The 12,752-nt window shown below is 36.0% G+C and overlaps 2 protein-coding genes across 5 annotated transcripts in view; one reads left to right on the top strand and one right to left on the bottom strand.

Annotated features, from left to right (window-relative positions):
* The window catches only part of LOC128183109 (E3 ubiquitin-protein ligase TRIM71-like), a 116,046-nt gene that overhangs the window by 75,414 nt on the left and 27,880 nt on the right, over positions 1-12,752 (bottom strand). The window lies entirely within an intron of this gene.
* Positions 1-12,752, top strand: part of LOC128183101 (midasin-like) — a 94,580-nt gene that overhangs the window by 64,573 nt on the left and 17,255 nt on the right. For all 4 annotated transcript variants that reach the window (XM_052851960.1, XM_052851961.1, XM_052851962.1 and 1 more), the window contains 17 exons: positions 95-350; positions 539-821; positions 931-1,166; positions 2,661-2,756; positions 3,573-3,667; positions 4,068-4,170; positions 4,582-4,768; positions 5,214-5,323; positions 5,936-6,040; positions 6,930-7,076; positions 7,614-7,761; positions 8,475-8,524; positions 8,655-8,751; positions 10,329-10,431; positions 10,638-10,740; positions 10,981-11,096; positions 12,618-12,699. In XM_052851960.1, the coding sequence (XP_052707920.1) occupies positions 95-350; positions 539-821; positions 931-1,166; positions 2,661-2,756; positions 3,573-3,667; positions 4,068-4,170; positions 4,582-4,768; positions 5,214-5,323; positions 5,936-6,040; positions 6,930-7,076; positions 7,614-7,761; positions 8,475-8,524; positions 8,655-8,751; positions 10,329-10,431; positions 10,638-10,740; positions 10,981-11,096; positions 12,618-12,699 (2,317 nt within the window). The remainder of the gene's footprint in view (positions 1-94; positions 351-538; positions 822-930; positions 1,167-2,660; positions 2,757-3,572; positions 3,668-4,067; positions 4,171-4,581; positions 4,769-5,213; positions 5,324-5,935; positions 6,041-6,929; positions 7,077-7,613; positions 7,762-8,474; positions 8,525-8,654; positions 8,752-10,328; positions 10,432-10,637; positions 10,741-10,980; positions 11,097-12,617; positions 12,700-12,752) is intronic.

Below are 12,752 nucleotides of genomic sequence, written 5' to 3' on the forward strand. Positions count from 1 at the left end.
ATACCACGCGGACAAAAGTACTTCTACAGTATATAGAAATCTTGTTTATTCATAATTTTTATAATTTTTCCTCAGTTTGAGTTCTTTGTTCTAGGCTTTACTTTGGGGTCCTGTTCCTTCTAAGAAACTCTGCCCTGATGAGGAAAGAACTGAACCATGAGACTCTGAAATCGCTGAACCAAATCCTTGGTCGCTTCGTGTTGTCATGGAGACAGCAGGAGGAGCTGAGATCTCAGAAAGAGGCTGAGGACAGTCTGTACAAGTACAGGACAAAGGTGCATGGTGACGAACGTGACAACGACGCCATCGAGGAGGACGAGTTCAGGGAAACATTCCCTTCGTTCCAACAGGTGAGTGGGGACTGCTACTAAAACGCTGTAGTTCTTTAAGATGTAGAATAGCCTCACAGGAAATGTACAACAACTATTGAAACAAATTGAAATCTAACTATTCCAGGATTCTTGCACAATTTAAATACAAAAAAGGCTCAATGTTTGTAGTTATACCAGATTTAGTTTGGCTCTCTTATCTTCATAAGGACTTTCAAGACTTGGTGGCACCTACCTCCCTGGAAGATAATCCAGTAGATAATCCAGTAGATAATCCGGTAGATAATCCTGCAGAGATTGACCTTCCCCACAAAGTGACTGACACAGAGATGACAGCTGTATGCCACACCCATCAGCTGCTCTTCTCAACTCTCACCTCTTCTGATTGGTTAAAACAGAGTCATGTGACAGATATCACAACCCAGGAGGTCATACAGCCTTCATTACTCTGTTACAGTGTTGCTGCACCTTGGTTTGATGGCCAGTGGGACTGTAAGTAATCTAAAAGGCTCCGCTTTGGACAAAAAAAAATAAGTGAATGACAAATTCTTTGGTATTTTTATATCTATTTTATATCTACTTGAAATTTATTCCCTTACAGTAGCTGAAGAGGAGTCAAAAACATTAGGAAGCCATCTTCTGGCTAGTCACTTCCTCCAAGAGGAGATAACTCCAAGGTGTGATCCCCAGAGTGAGGCTGGATTGCCCCAGGGCTACGATGTTTACAGGGATGCCAACTTCTCTGAGGTCATCAAGTGTGTACCTGTTTTACATAGACTGATGGACAGAGTGAGAGAACTGAGAGAGGAGTGGCCAGATCACCCCACACTAACACAGGTAAGATGTTACACACAGGTAAATACTGTAAACAAGGGGACATCACTCTTACTGATGCACAGAGTGAGAGAACTGAGAGAGGAGTGGCCAGATCACCCCACACTAAAACAGGTAAGATGTTACACACAGGTAAATACTGTAAACAAGGGGACATCACACTTACTGATGCACAGAGTGAGAGAACTGAGAGAGGAGTGGCCAGATCACCCCACATTAACAAAGGTAAGATGTTACACACAGGTAAATACTGTAAACAAGGGGACATCACTCTTACTGATGCACAGAGTGAGAGAACTGAGAGAGGAGTGGCTCGATCACCCCACACTAACACAGGTAAGATGTTACACACAGGTAAATACTGTAAACAAGGGGACATCACACTTACTGATGCACAGAGTGACAAAACTGAGAGAAGAGTGGCCAGACCACCCCACACTAACACAGGTAAGATGTTACACACGGGTAAATACTGTAAACAAGGGGACATCACACTTACTGATGCACAGAGTGACAAAACTGAGAGAAGAGTGGCCAGACCACCCCACACTAACACAGGTAAGATGTTACACACAGGTAAATACTGTAAACAAGGGGACATCACTCTTACTGATGCACAGAGTGACAAAACTGAGAGAAGAGTGGCCAGACCACCCCACACTAACACAGGTAAGATGTTACACACGGGTAAATACTGTAAACAAGGGGACATCACTCTTACTGATGCACAGAGTGAGAGAGGAGTGGCTTTTTTTTTCATTAAGGGAATTAATTGTTATCAAAGAAAATTATAGAAAAGTGGTACTTTAAAATAAAGCAAGGACAAATTCATCTGTAATTTGATCAGTATACAAAGTTATTAATGTTATTTTAAATGAGCATTTTAATTGTAAGAATTGTGAAGATTAACTGATTTAACCGTTACTGCTTGATAACAGCTGGTACATCATTGTTTGTTTTACATTTGACACAGTTTTTGTTTGTTTTACAGTTGACATATTTTTTGTTTGTGACAACTGACTTTAATTGTTTATTTTTCTGTTGACACAGTTATTGTTTATTTTACAGTGGACACAATTATAATTGCTTGTTTTACAGTGGATACAATTATTGTTTGGTTTACAGCTTACACATTTATAACTTGGTTGTTTACAGCTGACACAGTTATTGTTTGGTTTACAGCTGACACATTTATTACTTGGTTGTTTACAGCTGACACAGTTATTGTTTGGTTTACAGCTAACACATTTATTACTTGGTTGTTTACAGCTGACAAAGTTATTGTTTGGTTTACAGCTTACACAATTATAACTTGGTTGTTTACAGCTGACAAAGTTATTGTTTGGTTTACAGCTTACACATTTATTACTTGTTTGTTTACAGCTGACAAAGTTATTGTTTGGTTTACAGCTTACACATTTATTACTTGTTTGTTTACAGCTGACACAGTTATTGTTTGGTTTACAGCTAACACATTTATTACTTGGTTGTTTACAGCTGACACAGTTAGTAGACAGGATCCTGTCATTTCCTGTTACTTCCCCTGTCATCAAATTCCTGACTGGTCTAGAGCTACTGCTAGAAAAAGCACAGGTAATATCACTGGAGACTGACTTTTTACCAATCTCTACAATTACAGCGAATTACAGAATACCGGTAGAGTTTTCAATAGCTTGTTGGATTGCTCAATAGGGTATTCAATTTGGTCAGCAAGGTATCACATCAGGTTTAAATCTAGGTCCTGTGGTTACCCAAGTGTAGATTGTTATTTTGCACTCAACCAATTCATTTGGCACAAAGAAAACCTCTAGAACACTCTCTCCTATTGTTAGCTATTCTATTCATAGACCTTTAAAAAGAATGTTCACCTGGACAGCACTGGATTCTATAGAGCATCAATTCTGCTTGGAGTAATTTGAATTTTGTTTTTCAAAAAAATGTAATTCAAAAGACATTTCTGAAGAAACAAAGAAAAGAGAAAAGCATAACTTTAAGAATTACGGAGATATTTTTTTCCTGCAAAAAATCATTAGACATTTTGGTTCCCCAATTCCTGGTGCAACATACAGCACTAAGAGTATTTTTGTGCTGTGACTGCTTAATTAGTTAAGACTTTTATAGCAGTAATGTAGGACAACAGGGAGAAACAAAAAAGGCCCAAAATGTGCAAATGTTTACTAGATTAACTCACTTTATCGCTGTCATACCTGAGTAATCACATGACCTAGATTTAAACCTAATGTGATACCTTGCTGACCAAATTGAATACCCTATTGAGCAATCCAACAAGCTATTGAAAACTCTACCGGTATTCTGTAATTCGCTGTAACTCCCTATTGCTGATTTGGTTATCATAAGTAGTGATGTTAAATGCTCACAATCATCTTGTTTCCAACTTTTGCTGTCTAGGAGTGGGAGAGCAATGCAGCGAGACATGTTTCTATGGCAACACAGCTTGGCGAGGTCTCTGCTCAAATTCTAGAGTGGAGAAAGCTTGAGCTCAGGTACCTGAAGCTTTAATCAAAATTCCAAACTTATAAAAAAAATTAATTCCAACAACATCCTTTATTTCATTGAAGCAATTATGATTTTAAAACACCAAATGAATATTTACGCAAATTTTTTTCTTCAAAAATTACTGTGTACATGTATTACTATTATGAATAACTATTCACAGGATTCTAAAATATACTAGATATTTTCTTTTTATTGATAAGATTTTCTATTGTTGAGAGCCCTTTAAAATTACACATAGACCCTTATTCTCCATGAATATGAAATATAGATTTATAATAATAATTATGACAAAGTTTTAACTCACAGTCTTGTTCCATTAAGGTATAAAAAAAACAGACAAAAAGAATGTATTTATTTAGTAATTATCATGTTTATGCGTTACTACAGCTGCTGGAGACAGTGTTTGGACAATGTGTTCCTGAAACAGTCGTCCAGGGCCAGCAAATGGTGGTTCCATGTCTACCGACTGACCCAGTCAGCCTGTGTCCAGGTAACTAGCGGGCAACACTCTGTCTCCACACTAATTAATGTAGTACAAGAGTTTATGAAACATTTAACATTCAAAAGGGCATTAGTTTTACTTCTTAAAAAAACAATACACATTTAGAAAGTAATTCTAAGCTCAATTATCCATTAGGAGTCAAATGTACATTTTGACCTTTATATTAATTTTGTTGAATTATAATGATGGAAGAATTTCTTAATCAAAATCAATTAGCATGGATGTCAGCTTTTGTTTAAAAGAATTGGTTCTGAAAATAATGTAATATTATATCCTGAAGTGTATTTACTGTAAGCTTTTTGTTCAATGTTTACATGTATGTAATATATATAAATATATCTGTAAATTCAGATTTTGTATCTGGATGTAGTGGATATATTTATTTTATTATGTAAATAGGATGAGTCTGAGAAAGACGATGAAGATGAGGTCAGCTTTGCTGAGGTCCCGCAGGCTCTAAAGGAGTTCCTAGAGAGGTCCTCCCTGGGTGAATTTGAGGCACGCCTGGGGATACTGAGGTCCTTCCACTGCCATGCTATGTACTTAGGTACAGAAGACAGTGTGGACAGGAAGCCTGCTTACCAAGGTAGGGCGGGGTCGTGTTGGGGAGAGGGGATTGTTAGACTGCCTATTCATTTTGTGATATTAAGCTTTGAATAATACAGTAACATTTGACAGGATCTTTTGATATGAGTACTACACTGAAAAGAAAATAACTTGTAAATGATTAGTCCCAACACATTGCTGTGTTTGTCATATGTTTTATGATCAAAATTTTACTGCCAATTTAAAAAAGGGGAATAACCCATTTTTTTTAATTTCAAGTTATGGAAACATCAAATGAGTTTTTCTGTTTAATAATTAACAATTTGTCTGCTGCATTCATTTATAATTTTTTGCAGCGCAAATGTAATAGCATTAATATTCTGGGAAATACTTTAAAAATGATGTGCATTCCAGGGTCTTCTAGGGAGAAACATATTAAGATATATTATCACTGTTTTGATACGGATCATTGTGCTGGTTTACAGATCAGATGATGAAGTTACTGTGGAATCTCCATCAGTTCTATAGCCAGTTCCTGCCAATGGTCAGAGAGAAAATCCAGCGTCTGCGACAGCCAATTGAAAAGGAGCTGAAGGTACTGTAAATCTCTAATTAAGCCTCAGTACTGTAAATTCCTTATATTAAATGAGTACTTAATTCCGCAATCCCACATCTTCGAAGCATGGCAATCCCACTGGTTTGTTTCTAATCACGAAGATATAAAATCGCGTTAAACGTTAAACTTTTCTTCTTATTTCCTATAGTTTTCAACTCTCAGAAAATTATGGCCAGATTTTTAAAATCCGTGTAGGATGCTTCTCGCGACTTTATGCGGATATTAATTCCTCGTGTTTAATGAGGAATTTACAGTAATTAATACCCCAGGCCTGTCAAATGTTGAGAATTCATCATGAATTTAAAAAACAAGAAAAGCTTAGCATACACAATTTTACATTCTTGCAGTTTGGTACAATTTAAAATTAAAGAAATTGTGGAAAAAGTACTCGTGTAAAATAAGGAATATACTATATGCCTTTTTAGCAGAGTGTTACCATGAATTCTGAAACAACACATGTTTTTGTCTCTCTATTTTTTTAAGTGTATAGAAATTTGTGTATTAAAAAAGTTCTGAGAATGCTATCTAACATAATCTACAATTTTGATATTTATTATTGGAACTATTTTTTTCTTTAACTTAAAATTCCAGGGTTTTGTAAAAATAGCTCGCTGGACAGACATGAACTACTGGGCTTTGAAGCAGACGACAGAGAAAACCCATAGGGCCCTGCATAAACAGATGAAGGCTTTCCAGGTGTGTAGGGTGGTGGTGGTGGGGGGGGGGGGATGATTGAAGGCAAATCAGCAGATAAATGCTTTACATTTTGTTTGTTTATTAAGGTGCGGTTACACAATGCGATCTTCACCTAATGGATTTTGGCTAAAATTGCATTGTGTGACCAAAGCATACTCTGAAAGTCGATTGAAAAGTCGTAAGTATTTTCAATCTCGTAAAATGATCATTAAAGAACAAAATTGACATAAAACCATTTGTAAACAAATATTTCAATCCCCATAATAATATTTTCCAGCCATAAGAATAGATTATTGATTAGTTTGTGATTAATAAGCATTCATTGATTTGGTCATAAGTCGTAAGTACTTTTGTAAAACACAGCCCTGAAGTGCATCAGATTTTTAAGGTACTCTCTAGTGAGAATTGTGACATCACAATTACTTTTTCCCACACAATAATAATGAATAGGTTCATTGATTGAAAATCGACTGTAAATTCCAATCAACCTTCTTAAGCAAGTGGATTGAAAATCGGAAGAAAATTAAATTGCATGGTGTGACCACACCATTTGGGATGAGGTAAAATGAAGGAGGAGGATTGCGTAACACCATAAAAAATTTGTTTAACCATTTGGTAGGATTTGTAAGATAGATATTTTAAGGGCCCTCTTCACCGTATGAAGATATTTTTATCGACTTTGTCTAATGAGGAAATATGCTGGATTAAGTTGTGCATATTGAGTGTGGTTAGTTTTTACTTTCACTTCCTGCTTATGTATCTTCTGGAATAATATTCAGAGACAACCAGCTTAATGAACAGTAATCTCTCTTTCGTATCAACTTGACAAATTACATCCAAACGATGTATTCAGTTACTTTATTATAAGTATTGGATGTCTGTTTTGTAGGCTGTATTGGACGAGCCAGTGCAGGGTATTCTAGCGGACCCTGACCTTGGCCTAGATTCTACAGGTCATCCAGAGGTCACATTTTCCTGGGGGGAGGCCTACACAACATCCGTCCAGACGCTGGCCTCCCTCAAAGTAGCTGGTGTGGTAAGTATATGTTTTGGCAGTGCTCTAAACACACTGTATAATGAGGCTTAGAATACCATGAATATACATGCTGTAAACAAACTTAGAATTCCATGAATATTAACCATGAATATTAACTAATCTTTAAACACAGGATAAATCTCTGCCATTCAGTCAACTGAATGATAACTGAATGGTCTGGAAAGCTGACTGAATGGCACACATATGCCATTCAGTCACATTTCAGTTACCTTTCAGTCACATTTCATTTCACTGAATGGCAGAGATTCATCCTATATGTTTAGCAAATTTCTAAAGCTCTATTAATAGTTCTTTCCGCTTTGCATCAGTAACAACTTTTACAGTACATGGTTTACAGAATATTATTTCATTCAATTGTTAGTAAGATTTCAAACTGTTGTAATTGTAAAAAAAAAGAAAAAAACTATGTCGAGATTCATTTCATGTCATGTTTTTCAGTCATTATGTTTTATGAAAAATGTTGTGATTGTTTAGCTACATGTGATAACAAACATTCTGTGTCTTATTTCAATTAAGGTTCCTCACACAGATTTACCAGCCCCTGGTAATGGCAGTCTCTCAAGCAGGCTTGGTCAGCTGTCTGTAAAAATGTGTAAACACTGGAAGTCATTGACCGACCGACTCGAGTACCACAAACTCATTGTCAGACTCGACGAGTTCACAGGTAAGTTATACCTTGGAGAAGTCACAGGTACATGTGTACATGTAAGTTATAGACTCGGTGTCAAACTTGGAGTAGTCATAGGTACATGTGTACATGTAAGTTATAGACTCAGTGTCAAGCTTGGAGTAGTCACAAGTACACGTGTACATGTAAGACATAGACTCAGTGTCAAGCTTGGAGTAGTCATAGGTACATGTGTACATGTAAGTTATAGACTCGGTGTCAAACTTGGAGTAGTCACAGGTACATGTAAGTCATAGACTCGGTGTCAAGATACCTACAGTAGGATCTGAGGTAAATACAATGTTTATTATCAAAATTAATTAAGGAATGAATTCAATATTTATTTGTTTTATATATAAAATGGTTTGGGGCAGTTTATGCTTTATAAACCGCAAAGCGGTTTATAAAAAAAGGGTAAACTGTCTCAAACCATTTTAAATCGTATAAAACTAATAAATATTGAATTCATTGCTTGTAAATTAATTTTTTTACTCTTCATTGAAGATAAAAATGGTCATTTGACCTTTGAAATAATGTAAAATTGTACCAAATTCAAACGCAGCGTCAGGCGTATTGATACGTTTTTGATGTTAAGTCTTACTATGACGTAAGCAACATTCTTCATACAATATTAAATATTTTTTTAGCCAATCAACGACAACCAGAATTAAATTATTGTAAAATGAATGTACTTTTGTTTCGTTTTACAGGAGAAGTAATTGAGTCTGTTCATGATCTTCAACATCTGGACGTCTCACAGGTTTCTATTACTGAGTTTATAAAATCCATGAACATTTATTTGTTCAACTTGATTAGAAATTTCAGCCACATTATCGAGTATCGTTCTAATACTCCATGTGATGTGGGTTCAAATTCTTTGTTACTTACAGAACACAGACAAAGAGAAGCAGAAATCTGAGGCCAAACACATAGGACAAAAAAAGAGGAAAGCCCTCAGTGATCTCTTCAAGGAACTGACACAGCTTGGTAAGGAAACTGGGTCACTGACCATTGTAGATAATGTAGAGAAGTCTAAGGTGTAAGCCACAGCAGGATAAATTTAACAGAACTTATTAGTTGAGTTTATTTATTATACGTATTACTCAATCATGATAAGATGGACTTTTGGATAAGTGCCAAATGTGTAGACATTTGTCATACTCAGCGAAAGTTGGTAAACTTTTTATTATCAAAAAGGTACAGAAGTTTACAGTACTGTAAAGCCTATTAACTTAGATTGTGAGATAAAGTACATACCATAATGTCGCGTGTATAACACACACTTTTTTTCAGCCAAAATTTGATCAAAAGTGGGGGGTGCGTGTTATACATAGGACTAAAATTTTACCCCATTTTTTCAAGCCGTGATTCTTAATACCTTGGGAGACGTGACTGCCGATATAGCGTGTTATGCAAGTTGTATGAGTGTACATTTTCTGCTGATATAGCGCGTTATGCAGGTTGTACGAGTGTAAACTAAATACTAAATTTACTGCATCAGAAATACCTTATTCTTAGTTTTATTTCCATGTATTGAAATATTTATCCACTCTCAGCACTATTTCTTGCATCAAACAAGTTTAAATATCGCCAGTGTATTCGTCATTACGTAAGCAATCACCTGTTGACTCGGCGCGTGGTCAATGTTTGTTTAACAATTTCCGGTGTCAGAAGCATGCACCTGTCTTGTGTCGGACTTCACAGGGTGTTTTCAAGTGCATGAAGATTAGCGATTATTCTGATTTTATTAAACTTGATTACTTCGTGTCCAGTTATGCAGTTAAACGTTATTGCTTTACAAAGACACTGCTAAAAATACATCGATCATTTGTACGACTTGATAATGACGATGTACGACATACATACGTTTCTTCAGAATGTTTATTTAACAACAATCAATGAGTTTGACTATAATTAATCAATTAAATCATTTCTTTTGATGTTGTTTTGGTTTATATCTGCAAACATTATAACTTTTAAGCTCGGTTGCCGTTCTTCCCTACGTATGATGATCTTCAACTTTTCCACTGTTTTACGAAGTGTCTAATGATATTTGATACCGCCAATGTAAATCATGCCGTCCTTTTTAAGTAAAATTTTAAGAACTTTGACTCTAATATCGCTTGGGCAATGTTCCGATCACGAAATTACAGTAATTGCGCTTGGGTTACAAAATTATCATTAAACATTGATAGTTATTTGGAAAATTGGCGGCCGTCGATTTTCATCATTGTGCTATGTTCCGATCACAAAATTAAAGAAATTGCGCATGGATTATAAAATTATCATGAAACATCGATTGTTTTGGGGGAAATTGCGGCCGTTGAATTCGCCATTTTTTGGGTGCGTGTTATACATAGGACCTGCTTTTTTTCGCTATTTTTTGGTCAACTTTGGGGGGTGCGTATTATACATGAGTGCGTATTATACACGATACATTACGGTATTTGATGCAGCTGCTCTGATTCCTGGCTGTATTAATTTTCTTATATAACTTAGATTGTGAGATATAGTACATATTTACAGCAGCTGTCCTGATTCCTGGCTGTATTTCTTCTCTCTAGGTCTGTCCTACAGGAAGGGGCTGCTGTGTGACACTGAGAGTGACCTCCCTTTGTTAGTACCACCACTAGATGTCTCTGTCTGCTCCGATAGATTTACAGCAAGGTGAATATCATTGCATATCTGTTGCTATTGGTAATGTGGATTTGATTGGGCCTCTCCTGGATTTTAATGCAGGTCATCTATTGATCAGTTTCAAGATTTATTCCTCAAGTCAGAACTTGTACAAAGCCAAATGATGAACACCTGGCGCATGTATCTCTTGTTAATGAGACTGATTTTGAAATTTTTTTGTGATCTCCTTGTTTCAGCCGTGACAGTATGGTTGACATAGGAAAGAGTTGCCATGACTACTACTACAAGTGTGTGGCCAGGAAAGCCAAGTTTGCCTCGGCGCTTCAATCCCCATCCAAGGTGAAGTTACTATCAGTGAAGCCATTTATTACCTAATGTTTTGATATAATACTGTGTTTAAAATAGGTTTTTACAAAAAGCAAAGTAATTATTATACTAAGTGCTATTAACTAAATCAAGCAAGTGACAGTTTTCATGTACATTTGATTTTTGTAACATTTGTGTTACATTTCATGATTTGATTTTTATATCACCTAGTGTTACATTAGATTTTAATAACATTGGTGTTGATTTCATCAGGAGCTTGGAGTGGGTAACTTGGAGCGCTGTAGAGGATTCACCAATCACCTGATGAGTCTACTGGTGGACCAGTACACGGCCACAGCCGAGGTCCATCGGGCCTTCCTCACAATCAGGTAGTTATATCATACCCTCAATGGCATGCTTGAATTGTGTAATGTCTCCCTGTAAAGTAGGAGTGATATTTCATAGTTACTGTAGAGTGTAGACTTCTTTCTATGAGGATAAAAACAGTACCGGTACATGAATATTGAACATTCAGTGTGCACTCCCTTAAATAATTTACTATTTCCAGGTACCTTTGTATGTGAACATGAATACTCACTATGTCTCATGAATACTCACTGTGTTTCACAAATACTCACTTTGTCTCACAAATACTAAATATATCTTATGAATATTCTTTATATGCACATGAACTCGCATTACATGTGACACTGTATGCTTTGTGAATCCTTGTGTATTTTTTAAAGTACATTACCGATCAGACCCAACCTAACACCAGAGTAAACCCCAACTAAATCATGGGTTTACTTTTTGGGTTTAATCTGGGTTTACTTTTTGGGAGTTGATTTTAATCAACTCTCCTATGCAGTCACTCAGACAAACCGAAAGTGAAACAGTGTTTGGACCTCAGCACAAATCATCGCTGCTGACAAGACTTAGTTCTTGAAAATGATTGAAAAATTCTATGTAATGTATGCTAAAGCATTGTTTTTCAAGGAAACTTATTTATAAATACCTTGAAAATAGTCAGATTTTAAATGGTACGAACAATTTAAATATTTTTTGTAGTCGTATGTATTCCTACGCCAGAGTTCAATATTAATAGTCTCGTTCAACTCGACCTTTGGCTGTCTCTGTAAATGCTTGTCGGAGATTTACGGTGTCAGCCGAGCGTTTGGTTGAACGAGACTAGTGTTCAACATTGCTTGGATCCATACAATTTTAGAGAAATATTTTGTATTACTGATACATAGTTTGATTGAATTAATTTTACTATTAATATTATTTACCATGATTCATTTGGGGGTTTCTTGACATTCTTATCGAAAAAGCCCAAAAATTCATATTATAAAAATGTGCGTAATTCAAATACAAATTAGAAACTACATGTGCTTGTCATTCAAAATAACATATCATTGATTTTAAGATAAACAAACATCGATAAAATCAACTCCCGTCAGTTCCTCAGTACTTTGATTGAAAATTTGGGTCCATTCAGGGTTTACTTTGGGTTTACTTTGGGTTTACTTGGGGTTTACTTTCAATTGGGTTTACTTTGAAATTGCTTTTAAGGTCAACTGTATGCACTGAAGTGTGAAGCAGACTAGTATTTTATCTAACCATCCTACTGTCTGTAATTCCTACCCTTTGTATTATTCCGAATTTACAGTTAGCCCGAATTAAACCCAGAGTAAACCCAGAAAGTAAACCCATGGTTTAGTTGAGGTTTACTTTCTGTTAGGTTGGGTCTGATCGGTACTCTACTCATTATGAAATGCATGCATGAAAGTTCTATAGGATATTTGAATTAGCCATAATCAGTAATTAGATGGTAAAAATATCTCACTTATTCCAGCCTATCTAATTTATGATACAATCAGCACTATATCACTTGAATCATTTGGTTGTAGCTCCATGTCAAATGTTTTACATGATCTCTGTGCAACTGATGGAACAGCCCCACCCCCGCAGAAATCAACAAGGGAGTGTGTGGTAAGTATCGGAACAGCCAGCATTAAAACCTCAATGAAGACCAAAGCTACAAG

The sequence above is a fragment of the Crassostrea angulata genome, chromosome 5 (assembly GCF_025612915.1).
Source record: "Crassostrea angulata isolate pt1a10 chromosome 5, ASM2561291v2, whole genome shotgun sequence".
NCBI classification, from domain to species: Eukaryota; Metazoa; Mollusca; class Bivalvia; order Ostreida; family Ostreidae; genus Magallana; species Magallana angulata.